This window comes from Nyctereutes procyonoides, unplaced genomic scaffold (genome assembly GCF_905146905.1).
Source record: "Nyctereutes procyonoides isolate TBG_1078 unplaced genomic scaffold, NYPRO_anot_genome, whole genome shotgun sequence".
Classification (NCBI taxonomy): domain Eukaryota; kingdom Metazoa; phylum Chordata; class Mammalia; order Carnivora; family Canidae; genus Nyctereutes; species Nyctereutes procyonoides.
In genome coordinates this window covers 16114611-16133160 of record NW_026575082.1, presented here as the reverse complement: position 1 = coordinate 16133160, position 18550 = coordinate 16114611, and the positions used below count along the sequence as shown (strand labels likewise).

The 18550-nt window shown below is 47.7% G+C and overlaps 1 protein-coding gene across 1 annotated transcript; it reads left to right on the top strand.

Annotated features, from left to right (window-relative positions):
- Positions 1-12090: 12090 nt before the first annotated feature.
- On the top strand, positions 12091-16962 carry LOC129514545 (phorbol-12-myristate-13-acetate-induced protein 1). Its single transcript, XM_055333208.1, has 2 exons — positions 12091-12298; positions 15306-16962. The coding sequence occupies exons 1-2, from the start codon at positions 12241-12243 to the stop codon at positions 15410-15412; spliced, it is 165 nt and encodes a 54-aa protein (XP_055189183.1). The 5' UTR covers positions 12091-12240; the 3' UTR covers positions 15413-16962.
- Positions 16963-18550: the final 1588 nt, after the last annotated feature.

The following is an 18550-nucleotide window of genomic DNA, read 5'->3' as shown; positions in this document are numbered from 1 at the left end:
AAAGATTTTATTTATTTATTCATGAGTGACACAGAGAGAGGTAGAGGCACAGGCAGAGGGAGAAGCAGGCTCCATGCAGGGAGCCTGATGTGGGACTTGATCCTGGGACTCCAGGATCACGCCCTGAGCAGAGGGCAGATGTTCAACCAATGAGCCACGCAGGCATCCCAAGATTTTATTTATATATTAGAGAAAAAGAATAAGCAGGCAGAAGGGCAGAGAGGGAGGGAGAAGCAGACTCCCTGCTGAGCGGGGAGCCTGACACGGGGCTCATTCCCAGGCCTCTGAGATCATGACCTGAGCTGAAGTCAGATGCCCAGCTGACTGAGCCACCCAGGCGCCACCAAGAGTGAGAATCTTAAGCAGGCTCCACACCTAGTGTGAAGGCAACCTGGAGCACGATCCCATGACCCTGAGATCATGACCTGAGCCAAAATCAAGAGTCAGACACTTAACTGACTGAGCCACCCAAGCGCCCCCAATACATACATTTCTATTTGGTGTATACCTAGGGTGAAAATTGGTCCACATCCATTTGAACTTTATTTGCATATTTTTTGAGCAATCATTATGAACATGTTTTTAAATATCCAAAAGTTACAAAAGAGTATACAATGAAAACTAGCTGTCTCTCCTTCCCCTGCCTGCCAACCACTCCTTCTTCCTCTCAAAAGCACAGTTACTAGTTTCTTATGCAGTCACTTCTTTTTCTTTTTTTGAAAATGCCATGGATAATCAATGTTACCATTACAGTTTTATCACTACATCCTAATGGACCAAACTGCTGCCCTAATAAATCACATATGTACATCACTCTACAGTTTATACCATATATTTTCTTCCAAAGATTTTACTTTTAAGTAATCTGCACCCCACTATAGAGTGAGGCTCAAATTTATAATCCCGAGATCAAGAGTTGAACGCTCAACTGACTAAGCCAGTCCAGCCCCAGTTTATTCCATATTTTTAACTCTACTATCTTACTTATTGAATCTTCTACAAAACTTATGAGGCAGCACAGGGTCACGACTACCAGTTAAAAAACAATTTTAAAATTGTTTACCAATTAAAAAAAAACAGCCTGGACTCCATGGAAGTCAGTCCTTTGCCTACAAAAATATTAGGTTTTAAGTGGCAGAGCTGGGAGTAAATCCAGGATTTCTGACTCAAAAACTTGGCATTGTTCCCACATTAAGGATCAAAGTTAATATCTGACAGCAAGGATGTGCAAACTGACACAATCCTGCATCCTGCATCTGGGGCTCCTTCTGGATGCCCCAGCTTGCTGAGACTCCACTCCTGGTTCTGGCTCCCTTTTCGCCCCCTCCAGGGCTTCTCCCAGCAACAGGGATGGGGAGACTCCCACTGTGTGCTCACAACAGTGGGTGCAAACCCCACACTCTTTCCCTGCCAGAATCGTATTTAAGAAGATAAATTTGGATATTTTGTCTTGTATATTTCCTAGCATATTTAGAGCCAGCTCAAAAACAAACCAACCAACCTAAGGAAACCACAAGTCACCTGCGGATGCACTGGCTAATCCACCCCAGTGTCCAGCCGGCAGAATCTCGAGACTCTAAGACTGAGAAAGTGATTCATTTCCTCTCTTTCTTTTAGTTTCCTTTCTCTGCCTGTCACTTCTTTCCTTTCTTGAACAAACTCAACAAAGCGGTCCTGTTTATAATCCATGAGTTCTAGTTAGAATTTGGCCTGTCACGCTTATGCTTTGAATTTTCCCAAACAGGGCTTGCCTGTGTGTTGGGGATGAGGGAGGCACCCATGGAGAATTGTGCTCTGGGGGCTTTCCTCGGGGAAGGGAGGGCGCAGGTGGCTGGCACTTTCTTGCCCTGCCCTCCTCATTCTGGGAAGGGGGGGGGGGAGACAGAAGGAGAAGGAACCTTCCCCACGTGACACCCACAGGTGCTAGCTGACTTGCCTGTATTGTTCCTTTTCATTCTCAAAAAAAAAAATAATAATAATAAGCCCTGTATAGGAGGTATCATTATTAGTCTCCCTTTCCAAACTATGACTCTCCTTGGCTCAGAGAAGCAAAGCAACTCACTTAAGGACACATATCAAGAAATACAAATACAATTAAAAAAAAAAGTGTAAGAGAACTTGATTAAAAATTCCCCCACTGAGGGGCACCTGGGTGGCTCAGTCGGTTAAGTGTCTGCCTTTTATCTCAGGTCCTGATCTCAGGGTCCTGGGTGCCAGCCCTGCACTGGGAACCTGCTTCTTCCTCTCCCTCTGTCTGCTGCTCCCCCTGCTTGTGTCGCTCTCTCTCTCTCTCTCTCTGTCAAATCAATAAATAAAATCTTAAAAAAAATTCTCCCACTGACTTCACTTGTATCTAATCATTGTAATTCTTTGGGAGTTGGATCCTTATTTCAGATACTTATTATCTGAGAAAAATACAGATAAACCCATTAGGAGTTGAAAATATAAGAAGCTGAAAATGCATTTACTACCCTAACCCCCAGACCATCAGAGCTCGGCCAGGCCTCCCTCACCTGGGCTCTGAACACCGACAGGAGCCTGCAGGTGGGCAAAGTCCTCGCACACGAAGCCTGTTTGAGGGTCAGGTGTGGACGGCCTTGTGTCACATGCCGACAACCCCACTGTGGGGCCAACGGAGCGCTGCTGGGCACAGAGGGGGGCAGCAGCTGGGTTGCTCTCTGGCCCCCTGGGAGCCGGGTCGCTGCCCCTGCCCAGCGTCACGGGAGAGGCCCCACCGCACGTCGCTGGCCCGGGGCGAGATCCACAGTCCAACTTCCAGTAGGTTTCTACTGACTGTGGATTGCTCTTGCACCATCGCCAGGTTGAAAAATCATAAGCTGAGCCATAGTAAGTCAAAGATCATCTGTAAAGCTGATCATATTAGCATTTCAACCACCACCCAAGTTTGACAGATTTAAAAATCCTCTGGGGCTTTCGATGAAGATGAGGATGAAGGAAGATTGACTGTGGGTAACAAAAGCAGCTAAAATAGTTTGGAGGAAAGGCAGCAATGAGGGAGAAAGGGGACTCCCTCAAGCAGTATGCAGCTTTATTTTAGGGGACCCATAAAACCATCCATGACGCATTATGGCAACGAGCCAGAGAAAGTCAAGTGTAGACCTCTTCGCATGGACAGTGGGGAGAAAGCTATGAATTCTCCTGCAGGGGAAGGAACGTGAAAGAAATGGAGTTTCATAGACTGGTTGACGGCTAAGGGGGTTCCACTGGCCAAGAAGGACAACTGTCCAGGTGGAAGACTTTTGCAATAATGTCAGTGAAATAACGTGCTCTGCAGGCAGAGGGATTTGAGAAGGAACATTAAGCCCGAAGGTCACTTAAGGAAAGAGGAGTTAGGATCTGTGACACCTTGAATACAGGGCATCACCAAGAGGTGAGAGGTCGGCCACTGATTGTAGTTTCATGTGTTCTAGCCTGGGAGACTGGAATAATTATGGCTCAAGTTTCTGCAAAGGTGGGCTTGAAAGGGCCAATACCTGGCTGCCAGGGGCCACCTAAAACCCTCTCTACGCTTGTCTCTGGGCCTTCCTAGGGTCTTGCGGCATAGCTGAGAGACAGAGACAGAGAGGGACACAGGTGCCTGAACCAGATCTGTCTCTCCACATGCTACAGAGAGACAGGCTTGATGAAGCCAAGTGCTGGGGCCGCCCCAGGAGCCCACTTTGCCCCTTCAGGCCTGGTGCTTCTGTCCCCACCTTGATCTTGGCCACCTGGCGGCTGTCTGGGCAGGCTGTGCCCCAGCCCCCGGCTGGCGGGGGGCAGGACCAGACTCAGCCTCTGTCTTCCAGGTGTTCTGTTGTCTCCTGACTTTGTCTCTAGTGTTATTTTAGGGACCACAGTTTTATACTCCCAGGAAGTTCTTGGGATTGGGTTTTCAGGAGCCAATCCAGTTCTGAGATTGTGAAAACATTCACTCATGATTTCTTTAAGGATTGTGTGTGTGTGTGTGTGTGTGTGTGTGTGTTCAGTATTTACATTAAGCCCTCTGCAGTTTGTTTTGATGCAAATAATGAGATAGGGACCAGACATTAATTTGTCTGCTGGATGTAGAGTCAATCATCCTAGAACCTTTGATGGAATAATCTATCTCGTTTCCCCTGAAATGAAATTCCACCCTCTGCCACGGACTTCAGGCTCACATTTTTTTAAAAAAGATTTTTATCTATTTGTTCGTGAGAAACACACACAAAGAGGCAAAGACATAGGCAGAGGGAGAAGCAGGCTCCCTGCGGGGAGCCTTATGATCCCAGGACCCAGGATCAACGACCTGAACCCACCTGAGCCAAAGGCAGACCTTCAACCACTGAGCCACCCAGGAGCCCCAAGCTCCCATGTTTTGAGGCCTGTAGCTTTAATTCTTCCCTCTGCTCAACCATTTGTCTTCATTGTTTTGTCTTTAGGTTTGCTCTATAATATTTTAACAAATGGAAGGGCTAGTTCTCAATTTGCTATATTCCTGAGGAAGGCTCCATGGGGTTTTAACTGGAATTGTACTGCATTGACAGAGTAATTGAGCAGGGTCTTCTCATCTGGGAATGGTTCTTCCATTTTGTTTTTTTTAGAATTCATTTAGATTTTGCATATACCTTGAGAGAGCACATTTATCATTTTTTTGTGGTTATGAATGGGTGGTATTTTTCTAAAGTAATCTCTACGCCCAGAGTGGGACTTGAACTCACGACCCAGAGATCAAGCGTGGCATGCTTTACGGGCTGAGCCAGCCAGGTGCCCTGTAAATGGGTGGTATTTTTAAACATTTTATTTTATTTTATTTTATTTTATTTTTTTTTAATTTATGATAGTCACAGAGAGAGAGAGGCAGAGAGGCAGAGACACAGGCAGAGGGAGAAGCAGGCTCCATGCACCGGGAGCCCGACGTGGGACTCGATCCCGGATCTCCAGGATCGCGCCCTGGGCCAAAGGCAGGCGCCAAACCGCTGCGCCACCCAGGGATCCCAAACATTTTATTTTTTAAGTGATTATTGCTGGACTATATATAAGAACATTATTTAAGAATATTCATGTGGTATCTGAGCTGACGGCTTTTATGATTTCTCATGGTTCTTTCTCACTTTGTTTCTCCTGCTAGGAATGCGAGAGTGCTGGTTTCACTCTGGCCACCTCTCTCTCTCCTGCATTCTCCACCTGTCCTGTCCTCCACATGGATAGCTGGGGGTGGGGGGTTTCTCCCGGGCATCGCCCCCTCCCCTGTCCTATCTGGGAATAAGAAGGAACAAGAACAAACTCTCACTTGACTTTTTCCCTTCAGCTCTGACAGGTGGCTTTTTCAAATTTGATTTGACTCCAGGGGCTATCGGAGATCCCCAAAAGCTTTTAAGCAAAGAAGGGATCTTCTTTTTTTTTTTTTAAATAAAAATCTGTGGTGTGCCTGGGTGGCTCAGTGGTTGAGGTCTACCTTTGGCTCAGGGCGTGATCCCGGGGTCCTGGGATTGAGTTCCGTATCGGGCTCCCTGCATGGGGCTTGCTTCTCCCTCTGCCTGTGTCTCTGCCTCTCTCTTCCTCTCTGTGTCTCTCATGAATAAATAAATAAAATCTTAAAAAAAAATCTGACCTAGTCTAGAAGGAGCATGGACAATGGATAGAGAGGTTTGAAGAAGGGACAGGGGAAAATCAGCTTTAGGGGAAGTCATGCTGGCTGCCCTGTGAAGAATACAGGGAAGAGGGGCAGGTGTGGGGGGCGCGGGGGAGCCTCTGCAGGGCCGCAGGCCAGAGGAGAAAATGGTGCAGAGCGAGCCAACAAGTACTCAGGAGGAGTCCATACAGACCGGCTGCAAAGGTGCTGAAGAGGGAGGGACCAAGGGGAGTCCCAGGTCTTTTGCCCCAACATCTGGAGGGGGTTGGCGGGGTTGGCCAGGATGGCCTTGGCTGTGGACACTTCAAATCAGGAGAATGAGCAGATGCTCCAAAAGGTCTTGAGTTCACTTTGAACCACAGAAATTTGAAGTTTGAGAACATACCAGTGGATGTGGGGTGATTCCGCACTGGGGCTTGAAATGTGGGTGATATAGGGACAGGAGCAGCCCATCTGAGAGTGGGCTGTGAGAACACATGAGCCTGGCAGGTCCGGGGGGGGGGGGCGGCAGCCTCTGCCAGGAGGAGCAGAAGCAAGGGCTGGGGAAGGAGAAGGAGGAGGAGGAGGAAGGAAGTAGAGCAGGTTTCTGACTGCGCCAGCTCTTCAGGGTGGTCATTACCACCTCTCTGAGCATCACAGCTTTTAAATCTGGAGGTTTATTGTTAAAGAGAAACACTTTTATGGGGGAAAGAAAAGAAAAAAGAGGCAGATTTTAAATGCCCAGCATCCGGGATCTCTTCTGCTTCTTGACAATCTTTCTTCTCAACCAATAACCATAATAAATTAGGTGTAGAATACAAAGTTTTGGGTTACAGTGGCCACAAGCTTACTTATTAGCCCTGTGAATTCAGGCACATGTCATCTTCGGCCTTTTTTCTCATCTGTGTGTGGAAAAGTGAAAACCTAGTCCATAAAATTGTTTTAAAGTGGAAGGTCCTTCTTGACACGCCCCTTAATGGCCTTGCATTCATTCAGCAAATATGTGTTGAGTGTCTGTTATGTGCCTCACCTCATAGGTGTAGGCACTGGGGACCGCGGAGAAAACTGCATATAAGGTCTGAGCTCATACGAAGTTTGAGTGCAAAAGGGGAATCGGACAATAAATAAGTCAGACGACTAAATAAAATAGAGCTCATGGAAGACAGTCACATGGAGGGTAGGGATGGGCATTTTTTAAAAAAGATTTTATTTATTTATCTGAGAGAGACCGAGATAGCAACAGAGAGCACAAGCAGGTAGGAGAGGGAGAAGCAGGCTCCCTGCTGACTAGGGAGCCCGAGGACGCAGGGCTCCATCCCAGGACCCCGGATCATGATCTGAGAGGAAGGCAGATGCTTAACCGACTGAGCCACCCAGGCGCCCTGCAGGATGGGGCATTTTAGACAGTCAGCGAGGGCCTTTCCAAGAAAATAGCATTTGTTCTGAGACCTGAATGGCCAGAAGTATCTAGTTATGGAAAGATCAGGAGAAAGAGCATTCTGGGCAGAGTCCAGGGCCAGGGCAAAAGCTCAGGAGCAGGGAGGAATTGGGGAAGTTTGGGGAAGAAGGCTTCAGGAGGTGGATATCAAATGCATGATGTCCCCCGACGTTTCCGCACCTCACAGGTCCTCTGTGTCAGGGACCCCGAGGCCGATCTTGGGTGCTGTTGGTAGATTAAATTCGGCACGAATGAGGATAATCAAGGACTCAGGCTCCATTTCCAAGTCCATGTGCCAGAATGAAATTGTTCCTTCTACTAAAGGCAGCAACTATTCACACAGCTGGATAACGATCCTGTGCGCTCATTGTAACACCCAAAGCCTCTGGAAATTCCAAACATCTTCTGATTCCTAGCTTCCCCCACCCCGCCTTTTCTGTTTTTTACCAATTATGTCATGTTTTGCCACTTCTGTCTCACATGGGTCGTGATTACTCTCATGATACCATGCATTTCAACTCTCCTTCTTCCCTATTCCACTATGCAGATGCTATGGGTCAAATTGTTTATGTATTATTTTTATTGGTGTTATACTTTTTTCCTACGCCTGTTTATTCTGGAAGCTCAGGTTGCTTTTGTCTCCTGAGGATAATTAACAGGTCTTTTCTTTTTTCCCTTTTCCCTACATAAATTGTTTTAAATTGTGAAATATAACACTCATCCAGAAAAGCATACAACATACAAATTATTTTCTCTTAATTATCTTGTAAAAATATTTCCATGTGTTGCATCATTTCATAAAAAAATTATAATCCATTTTTCATCACTTGCTGCTAATTCATATATATTTTATTTCTCTAACTAGACTGTAAACTACTCGAGGTCAGGTATCATCTCTTAAGTGACTTTCTATCCAACGTGGGGCTCGACCCTACAACCCTGAGATCAACATTTGCACACTCCACTGAGCCGGCCAGGTGCCCTCCACACCTATTGTTTTTAAGCCACTTAGTTTGTGGTGGTTTGTTGTGGCAGCCTTGATAAACTAATTTAAGAGAAAATTATATCTATGCTGAAAAATACCCAGTCTTGCTCTACCAGAATGTGGTCCAATTCTTATCAGGAAATGTGGGAATTTTAATAAGACAGGGGTTAAGATGGCGACAGTCCTTGCTGACACTACTGGTTTTTTTTTCTTTTTTAAGATTGCATTTATTTATTTATCCATGAGAGACACACAGAGAGAGGTAGAGACACAGGCAGAGGGAGAAGCAGGCTCCCCGTGGGGAGCCCACTGTGACACTCAACCCAGGACCCTGGGATCACGACCTGAGCCTAAGGCAGACGCTCAACCACTGAGCCACCCAGATGCCCCTGACACTACCATCTTATATGAGAATGACCATACTGTCTGTCTTCACGAGTCATACCATCTTCACTCTTAGCTCAGCTAGTCTAGTCCCACTGCAGACAGAGTGAAATTTCTAGAATCTGATCCTATCACCCACATGCTTAAAACCCTCCATGGTTCTCCCATAGCCCCCCAGATAACACACAAAGTCCTCAGGTCCCTCTCCATTCACCTCTCACCACTTCTTCCTCACACTGCCCTGCAGTCTCTGCCTGGAACATTATTTTTTTCCCTTTGGCTTCATTGCTTGGCTATATTTATGCCTCAACCTTGATGTAGATGCCCTTTGCTGCTTCATAGCCCTCCCAGGCCACTCCATAGTCCTCCATAATTTCCCTGGGTGGCCCTGATGTATGTCTATGGCACCTGCCCATGTAGTTAGCTGCATCACCCTCCAGCCCACTCAAGTTGGGGTCCGAGGAACAGACATTTCACCATCACCATTTGTTTAAGATGCAGAATTTCAAGTCCAGCTAGATCTTCACATTCAGATGTGCATTTTTAACAAGATACTCAAGTAATTTTTTTCAAGTGATTCTTACGTGCATTGAATTTGTGAGGTATTGGTCTCTTCCACATAATCTCCATGGGGGCAGGGAACTGTGTCCCCAGAACCCTGCACAGTGGCTGTTTAAAGAGAGAGCTGATTTAATGCATGAAGCTGATTTCCTGTTAACAAGCATGTCTTACAGGAAAAAACAAAACAAAACAGCAATTCTCTTTTTATCGGAATAAAGACTCGGGTCCCCAGCCTATGTATTTTGTCACAGCTTCCTTTCAATTTCCCCATACACATCTCTCATACTCTTCGTTTTCCTGTCAAATCCAATTTTCTGCATATAGTATGTGAATGACTCTTCTATTACTAATCATGTTTTCTGTTCTGTTTTGGGATTTTGGTTTTTATTTTCCCAGTAGTTTTTAAAAACACTCTAATGACAACACAAGCATAGCCAGATTTGCACTGTTCCTTTTGAACATGAAAACTGATACCTGCTAATAGTTCAAAAAATTATCCTCCCCAATTCTTTTCCCCTCTTTTCTTTTTCTCTTTCCTCCTCTCCCTTCCTCCTCCTGTCTCCTCTCTCTTTCTTTTTTTCTTTCGTGACAGATAACAGGGGCTTCTAATGCTTCAGGATAAATTTTTGTGTTGTCACTCCCGGTGGGTAAAAATACCCTGTTTGGGTTTCTCGCAAGTTCTCAGTAAACAAGAAGTCATTTTCCAGAGAAACATATAGGTAAGAAAGCCTTTCCAAGCTCAGCTTCTAATTCCCTTAATAGAATGTTAAATCCGAGAGTTTAGGGACCATCTCAAATCCAAAATCTTCAACTGACCTCCCAAAATTGCTGATCTGACCAATCTCTGAAACCTACCTCCCCAACCTCTCTCCTCCCTTCTCCTTTCAGCAAGTTGAATTTACAATTCCCCAAAGGCACCACTTGCTAAAGGTTCCTCTCTAGTACGGGTCACGTGCCTAACAACCTTTTTATAATGATAATGTTAGAGGACGGGATTGGCACACCCTTTTAGGTAAACAACTGTAGGATTTTCTTTTCTTTTGTTGAACGTATCTGCATTTCGGGGTGCAAGATTTGGTCAGAAGTTTACTAATTCATCCAATCAGAAAGTTAGGTAGTAAGTCAGTGAAAATGAGCCCTGAGAGGGCCCCAGTGGCTTTCGGATACTAGGTTTGAGAAAATAGATTAGGAGGCAGCGTCTATGCTGCGCTTCCTGGGGCAGGTGAGCACTCCTGAATTCTAACCCCCCTTAACCTTACACATTTACCGCACCCAAAACTAAGTTGTTTAGGGGCGCCTGGGTGGCTCAGTCGGTTAAGCATCTGCCTTTGGCTCAGGTCATGATCCTGGGGTCCTGGGATCGAGCTCCCCAGTGGCCTCCCTGCTCAGTGGGGGAGTCTCCTTCTCTCTCTCTGACCTCCCCTCCTGCTCTCTCTTTCTCTCTCATAAATAAATAAATAAATAAATAAATAAATAAATAAATAAATAAAAACTTAAACAAAATTCCCGACTATGTTGTTTAAACTTAGGAGTACTTTTGTTCCATGATTATAGCCTTGCCTATACTTCTGAGGGACCAAGCCATAAGGAAATATTTGCAAGTTTCTGTTGATTGAATGATTTCAGGTAAATAAACAAGCTCAAATGCCTCCTGGGGCCCAGATAATGTAAATGAGAAAAGTAACAGCAGAGAGCGTGTCTGGCCGTGTCTGGCCGTAGCTCCCCGCCCAGGTCTGAGGGGGAGAGACTGTCACCCCGCTTGCTCGGGGAGTGGATCCAGCTTGTCAGAGCCTCGCGTTTTATAAAGGACGCCGGAGATCGGAGATTTTATAGCCATTTCTTAATTTTTAAACGTCGGTGACCAACTCAAATTGTCACAAGACATTTTGCAAATCAACACGTGTACCTAACAACACTCCTGGGAACCACGCAGCTCTAAGTGGCCAATCTGCAACCTCTTCGATGAATAATAGTGCAAATAATTAAGAACGTTCATTTCCCCCAAGAAACCCATTCCTGGGAAGGCCACCGTGGGTGAGAGCTCCTGCACCGTAGGGGCCCGACCGGGTTCAGATCCTGCCACAGCTTTCTGCCAACGTGCGTTCCAGCAATTCCCTTGATGTCAGTAAACCAGTTTTCACACCTGTAAAGTGGCCTGTATGGTACGAGTGGCAGCTTCGGGGCGTCGTTCTGAGGACGCAATGAGAAAAATGCGTGCCCAAGCCTTTTCCACCAAGCGGCCCTCAACACCTGCTAACTTAGTCCAAACTCCCCCTCCTCTTTATCCTAATGGAATTATCCGAGGACCCGCCAAACACCGTGTAGGCTTCCAGTTCTCCGATACCTCCCCTCCCCTTTTACAGAAGCATTTGAAGCTTTCCTGTACGGTGGCCTGTCCTCTTGCTGTGTCACTAAGCGGCGTCCCGAGGTGGAGTGACAGCCACCTGTGCAGGGGGAGCGCGCCGCACGCACTTCTGAGCGGGGCAGGCAAAGCCCTCGCCCCTCGCCCGCCTCTACACACACACTCACACTCACACTCACACTCACACTCACACTCACACGTCCCACCTCCCACCTCCCACCTCCCACCTCCCACCTCCCAAGTCAAACCGCCGTTTGCTGGCCGGCTCCAGGGTTTCAATGTGGTACTTTCGTCACGTGCCCCTGGCATCCTCTTTGCTGTTATGGACGTTTTCTCCATTTCAACCCCCGCAGCCACCCGTTCCCTCCGAGTCCCAGCTCCCCTTTGCTGCTGTCTTTCCGGGTCCTGCCCCGAGTCCCTAATTGCCGGTTACGATAAGGACCCAGCGCCCTGCCCGCACCCGCACCGCCTTCCCGCTAGGAGGGCCTGCCCGGCTCGCGGCTTCCCGACTCCGCCACCGCCGCAGCTGTCCGGGGGGGGGGGGGACAAGGGGGGAGGATGGGGGGGGGCGGGGTCCCCCGCCGGGATCCCCCCCCGCCCCGCTCCGGGCCCGCCGGGGAAGGCAGGGCTGCGGGGCGGGAGGGTCCACCGGCCCGGGCACGTCCCCCCGCAGCGACCTCGGGGGCGGGGCGGGGGCGGGCGCAGAGCCAAGTTTCGCTGCGTCACGGTCCCCGGGGCCGCCCCATAAGAGGAGGGCGCCGGCGCGCGAACGCGCAAAGCGAGCAGCGAGCGGCGAGCGGCGACCGGAGCGGCCCCTCGGGTCCTGCCCGCGGTCCGGCGCGCCTGTGCCCCGAGGTGCTCGTGCTGGTCCCCAGGCGCAGGGCGTCGTGCGCTGCAGCTCCCCGCGGCCGCTGGCGGAGATGCCCGGCAGGAAGGCGCGCAAGAGCGCGCAGCCCGGCCCCACGCGGGCCCCCGAAGGTGAGGAGCCGCCGGGCCCCGGTGCTCCCCAGGCTGCTGGAGGCCTCGAGGGACGCGGGTCGGGAGGGCGGCGGCGGCGGCGGGGCAGCTCTCCCGCGAGATGCGTCGCGTCCCCGCCCCGGCCCGGGGGAGGGAAAGTGCAGGGGCGCGCCGGCCGCCGCGGGGAGGCTGCGCGCGGGGGAGGCTCCGGGAGCTGTCCGGGCCCTGGCGCCCCCGGAGCCGCCCTTTGCCTCCGCAGCGGGGGCCGGGGCTCGCTCTGAGGGTTGCAGCCCTCGGTCCCCCACCGAGCAGTAGGCTAGATCCTCCCTTCCGCGGAGGACTGGTGGAGGTCAGGGAGGCGAGGACGGCGGGGGTCCTGGGGAGTTAGGGAGGCCGGGACGATGGAGGTGAGGACGATGGAGGTCCTGGGGAGTTAGGGAGGCGAGGACGATGGAGGTGAGGACGATGGAGGTCCTGGGGAGTTAGGGAGGCGAGGACGATGGAGGTGAGGACGATGGAGGTCCTGGGGAGTTAGGGAGGCCGGGACGATGGAGGTGAGGACGATGGAGGTCCTGGGGAGTTAGGGAGGCGAGGACGATGGAGGTGAGGACGATGGAGGTCCTGGGGAGTTAGGGAGGCCGGGACGATGGAGGTGAGGACGATGGAGGTCCTGGGGAGTTAGGGAGGCGAGGACGATGGAGGTGAGGACGATGGAGGTCCTGGGGAGTTAGGGAGGCCGGGACGATGGAGGTGAGGACGATGGAGGTCCTGGGGAGTTAGGGAGGCGAGGACGATGGAGGTGAGGACGATGGAGGTCCTGGGGAGTTAGGGAGGCCGGGACGATGGAGGTGAGGACGATGGAGGTCCTGGGGAGTTAGGGAGGCGAGGACGATGGAGGTGAGGACGATGGAGGTCCTGGGAGTTAGGGAGGCGAGGACGATGGAGGTGAGGACGATGGAGGTCCTGGGGAGTTAGGAGGCCGGGACGATGGAGGTGAGGACGATGGAGGTCCTGGGAGTTAGGGAGGCGAGGACGATGGAGGTGAGGACGATGGAGGTCCTGGGGAGTTAGGGAGGCGAGGACGATGGAGGTGAGGACGATGGAGGTCCTGGGGAGTTAGGGAGGCGAGGACGATGGAGGCGAGGACGATGGAGGTCCCGGGGAGTTAGGGAGGCGAGGACGATGGAGGACCTGGGGAGTTAGGGAGGCAAGGACGATGGAGGCGAGGACGATGGAGGTGAGGACGATGGAGGTCTTGGGGAATTAGGGAGGCCAGGACGATTGCAGTCCTGGAGAGTTAGGGAAGTGAGGACGACTGTGGTCGTCTGTAGTTCTGTTTCTTAAGTCGTTAGTAGTTGCAGAAATGAGAGTTGGTCTCCAGGGCTTTGTAATCCATCCACTGTCCTCCTCCCTCGATATAACCCTCCCCCCTTGTAAATCTTACCAAATAAGGCAGCTATCTGCTAAGGGGGTGGGTGGGCTGTAGCGGTGCATATTGCATCAGATAGTAATGGTCCCTTTAGTTTATTAACTTATTTGAGAGAGCACAAGGGGGAGGAGGGGCAGAGGGAGAAGCAGACCCCTGGTTGAGCCAGGAGCCCTACTTTGGCCTCCATCCCACGCCCCTGAGATCATGACCTGAGCCAAAAGCAGAGGGTTAACCAATTGAGCCACCTAAGTGCCCTGCACTTAGTTTCATTTTACAGAGTCCTTGAGGAGTGCAGAGGAAGTGATGCATTGACAATCTGGCCCTGACTAAGTTGGCACCCTGTGTATCTCTGGCTCCCACTTGGGAGGCAAAAAGCTTTGCCCACCTTTTGTGAAGTTAAAGAATTCTACAGTTTTAGGGAGGCCTAACCTGAGCATTTATCTTTGTTCATAATACAGGACAGCAGAAAGGGACCTCTTATATTCCATTAGGTAGTAATACTTTCTTTTTTCTTTTACTGAGATGTGACATATCACATTGCATTAGCTTTGATTTATGTATGCATCAAATAATGATGATTTCGTATGTGTATATTGTGTGATTGCCAAATAGGTTTACTTAACATCTCTCACCTCATGTAGTGTCAGTTTTTTATTACTACATTTATAGAAATATAATTAACAGAAAGATTAAGGAGACCACCAGCAGCTAGTTCTGTCCACAACCCCCCCCCCCCCGCCCTTTTAGTGACAGATCATGTTTTCTCCTAAAGCCCCCTCGGAATCCTCTTTCTTTCTTTCTTTCTTTCTTCTTTCTTTCTTTCTTTCTTTCTTTCTTCTTTCTTTTTTTTTTTGGAATCCTTTTTCTTAAATTAATATTCATTTAATTACAACATCTCACTTCTAAAAAGCAGTAAACTTGTAAATTAAAATTCTTCTGCTTCACTCAATAAAGGCAATGGATTGGTAGGAATTCGGTTTGTAGGAAGAAATTGGTTTAATTGGCAAATATAAATTGCTAAGGTATTTTAGAGAATGTGGACTTACTTTTGCTACAAGGTTTTATGAGTCTTATGAGAAAATTTCAGTCTTTTGCAATGAGTGTAAGAGCACGTTTAGATTTGTCTATGAATGAAGGCATAGTCTGAGCTGTGAATTACTGCCATTTAAAAAGTAAATCCTGGGGTGCCTGGGTGGCCCTGGTTAATAAGCATCTGCATCAGGTCAAGATCCCCGGGTCCTGGGATGGAGTCTACTTCTCCCTCTCCCTCTGCCTGTAGCTCCCCTTGCTTGTGCTCTCTCTCTTTCTCTGTCAAATAGATAAATAAAATATTAAAAAAAAAGATTTCAAAGTAAATGTCTTTATTCTTACTCTTATTCCTTTTTTATTTATGAGTCACAGTGTGTTAGGGTGTGGTGTGTGGGTGCAAGCTAAGTCACCTTTCTCACATTCAGAAAATGGGTGTACATAAAGCTAAAATGAAGATAAATACTTCACCGAGTAAATACTCAGCTTGTCCCTTGGATGGGCATTTTAACTCTTGCTGGTTGCAGTTTTTAGTGTCAGTGTAAGTTTTGTGGCTTTTCTTTTCTTTTTCAGAGCTCGAAGTGGAGTGTGCCATTCAGCTCAGGAAATTTGGAGACAAACTGAATTTCCGGCAGAAACTTCTGAATCTGTTATCCAAACTCTTCCGCTCAGGAACCTGATTGCTTTGGAACTTTTGAATGACGAGATTCTTTGAAAACGAAAGATTGCTGAAATGGTGCAAATTTCATCGATAGATTCTTTTTTAAAATGGAAGATTTCCCGATAGGTGCAGATTTCATCGGTTAGAAGAAATGCCTTGTAATGGAGAAGATTGGGAGCGAGCTTTCACTTGCTTTTTGGATGCCCTCGGAAGCCAAGATGATACATTAAAAATGGATGTCTGATGGAGATTTTGCAGAAGTCCTTTTTTGGGGGGGGCTGTGAGAATGTTAGAAAACCACTTTGTTTATTTTAAAGCAAGAATCAAGGAGCTTTGAAAAGTAAGGAATTAATTACGCATTTTGTTTTTACTTCGAAGATTATTCTGGTAATTTTGTTGAAGGTTGCTGTCTAGCCTACTGTAAGAGGAGTCGGCAAATGAATGGCCTGTGGTCAGGGGCAGAGAAACAATATGTTTAGTGTTGGTTTTTATTTTTGGATGACGACTTCAAAGTGATGTGTAATATTGGGTTTATATACTCTCTTGTTTAAAGATTTCATTCTGAGAACAACATAGTGAATGTTGATTCCATAGGTCACTACAAAATATAAAATTATTTGAAAGCTTGTTTCTTTTGATTCAGAATGTATTGCCTCTCTTGGGATGACCCTTCACTGAATTATGTTTCTGGGTGTCATAACTGGAAAGTCTGTACTTTGATACTTGTAAATCGAGGTGTTACTTGGTGCCAGTCAGATTCTTGCAGGTACAATGTTAAAGCAATAAGAGCATGGGGATTTTGTATAATGAGAAATAAAGGAGGAAAAAAAGTGATTTAGACTTTCTACTGCTATAATTAACACTTAGTAAAACAAATATTCTAAAGTCGCTTGGTAAGAAGAACAATGTATTTCTAGAGACATTTCCAAAATCTGTAAAATGCCCTTCTCATACTAGTCAGTGTCCATCTTCTAAGAAGTGATCTTTTAAGAGAAATTAAGCAAGTTTTACAAAGTTGGGATATACTTTTTTAAATAAAGAGAATGGCTTGATTGCTTATCCAGAATAAAAATGCATAAAAATTACATATATGTGGAACTTGCATTAGAATAGTATGTAGATTCTGAGAAAGTTTTCATTGATCTCACTTTTATTGTTAAAAGGCCAGGTTATCAAAGAAGTCCCCAGATATATAAAAAAGAAGTAATAATATCATGATTGAGTTTCAGCAAGAATAATTTTATTTATTTTACCTATTTATGATTAAAATATTTTTTTTTGCTTCAGTTTGAAAACGTGTATTAGTTAAAGTTACGCTTTTTGGTTATGAGACGAGGCTTTCATATCCACTTGAACTTTACAGTAAGAATGTTTTGATAGAGGCTGTAGTCACTTTAGATGAAAAATTACCTCAGGATCGGTTTGTCTTCAGTATTATTTAGCTGCAAAGATGCTTTTTGTCTGTTGAGGGGCAGATATCTTGCCGTATGGATATTTATGGTGTGTACCTGTATTTATACATACAAAACTTGATACTGTAGCTACGAACTATTAAACATTATCACCATTCTTTTTGTGGTGTTCATTGTGTCATCAGGCTGCTGGGCATTCATTATGAAACCAAAATTATTTTCGCGATTTCCGTCAGCAGGCCCCTTCTGACCACTGCCTCCTCAGTTACAGTTCTGTCCCCAGAGTGGAAAATACAGGGACATGGAACATGATTGCTGCCATCAGTTAGCACGATTGCTGCCATCAGGGGACTCCCCATTTGACTGGGAGAGGAAAGAGTGAACAAGAAGAACTGCATGCCAGGCTGAGGCCTGGAGTGCCTTGCAATAGTGCCTGGGGAGGGTTTATTTAAAGCAACCTCCAGAGATCGGTGATCTCATTAGAGGTAGGGGGGCCGTCCCCTCCTCCTGGGCCCTGGGCCTCTGCCGGGCGAGGGCAGCTTCTGTGCGGTTTCCTTTACGATGGCCTCACACTCAGTTCTGACCCAACCCTGAGCAGCCAGTATTGCTTCATCCCAAGCTAGTCGTGTGCAGAAGTAGTGGCTTTCCTGTTTGAGTGTGAGAACTCACAAAATACTCCTGTAGCTGCGGGCTGAAACCCTGGAGTGTCAATTGCCTCCCTCAGATAGGGAGGGGGAGAAGGGGGGCTGCGGGTGGGAGGGAGGTGACCATACCACGGGGGACAGCTGGGACAGTGGGGGAAGGGGGGGGTGAAGGACTGCATCGCAGGAGTAGGCCGGGAGATGGACCCAATAAAGGATGGGGCCAATCGCTGTGATTTGATTTGAGTATCTGGAAGAGTAACTCCTTTTTTTTTTTTTTTTTTTTGAGATTTTATTTACTCATGAGAGGCACACACACAGAAGCAGACACACAGGGGGCAGAGGGAGAAGCAGCCTACCCTCAGGAGCCGGGTGTGGGACTCGATCCCAGGATCCTGGGATCACCACCTGAGCTAAAGGCAGACGCTCAACCACTGAGCCACCCAGGCCCTGCTGGAAGAGTAATTCCTGTCCTGCCTCTGCAGAGCCAGAAGTGAACCACCGGTGTTTAGGAGTTTTTCAAAAAGCCACCTTTGGTGCTCTTCTTTTATATGAGGAGTAGCACAGGAAAGCTTTGGTACGACGCACGGTCTTCAGGTATGAGAACTATATATCTTCAGAGAACTTTTTTTTTAAAGATTTATTTGTTTATGATAGACATAGAGAGAAAGAGAGGCAGAGACACAGGAGGAGGGAGAAGCAGGCTCCATGCCAGGAGCCCAATGTGGGACTCGATCCCAGGACTCCAGGATCACACCCTGGGCCGAAGGCAGGCGCTAAACCGCTGAGCCACCCAGGGATCCCCCAGAGAACTCTTAATGTCAAAAAATTCTCAAGATGTCCACATAATTGTAATTGTAAATATTGACCAGCGAAAAGCTACCAGGAATTAAGCAATAGTTTGACTTGCATTTATATTTAAGAGAAAACCTCTAGGGCAGCCTGGGTGGCTCAGCAGTTTAGTGCTTGCCTTTGGCCCAGGGTGTGATCCTGGAGACCCGACATCGAGTCTCACGTCAGGCTCCCTGCATGGAGCCTGCTTCTAGCTTTGCGTGTGTCTCTGCCTCTGTCTCTCATGAATGAATAAATAAAATTAAAAAAAAA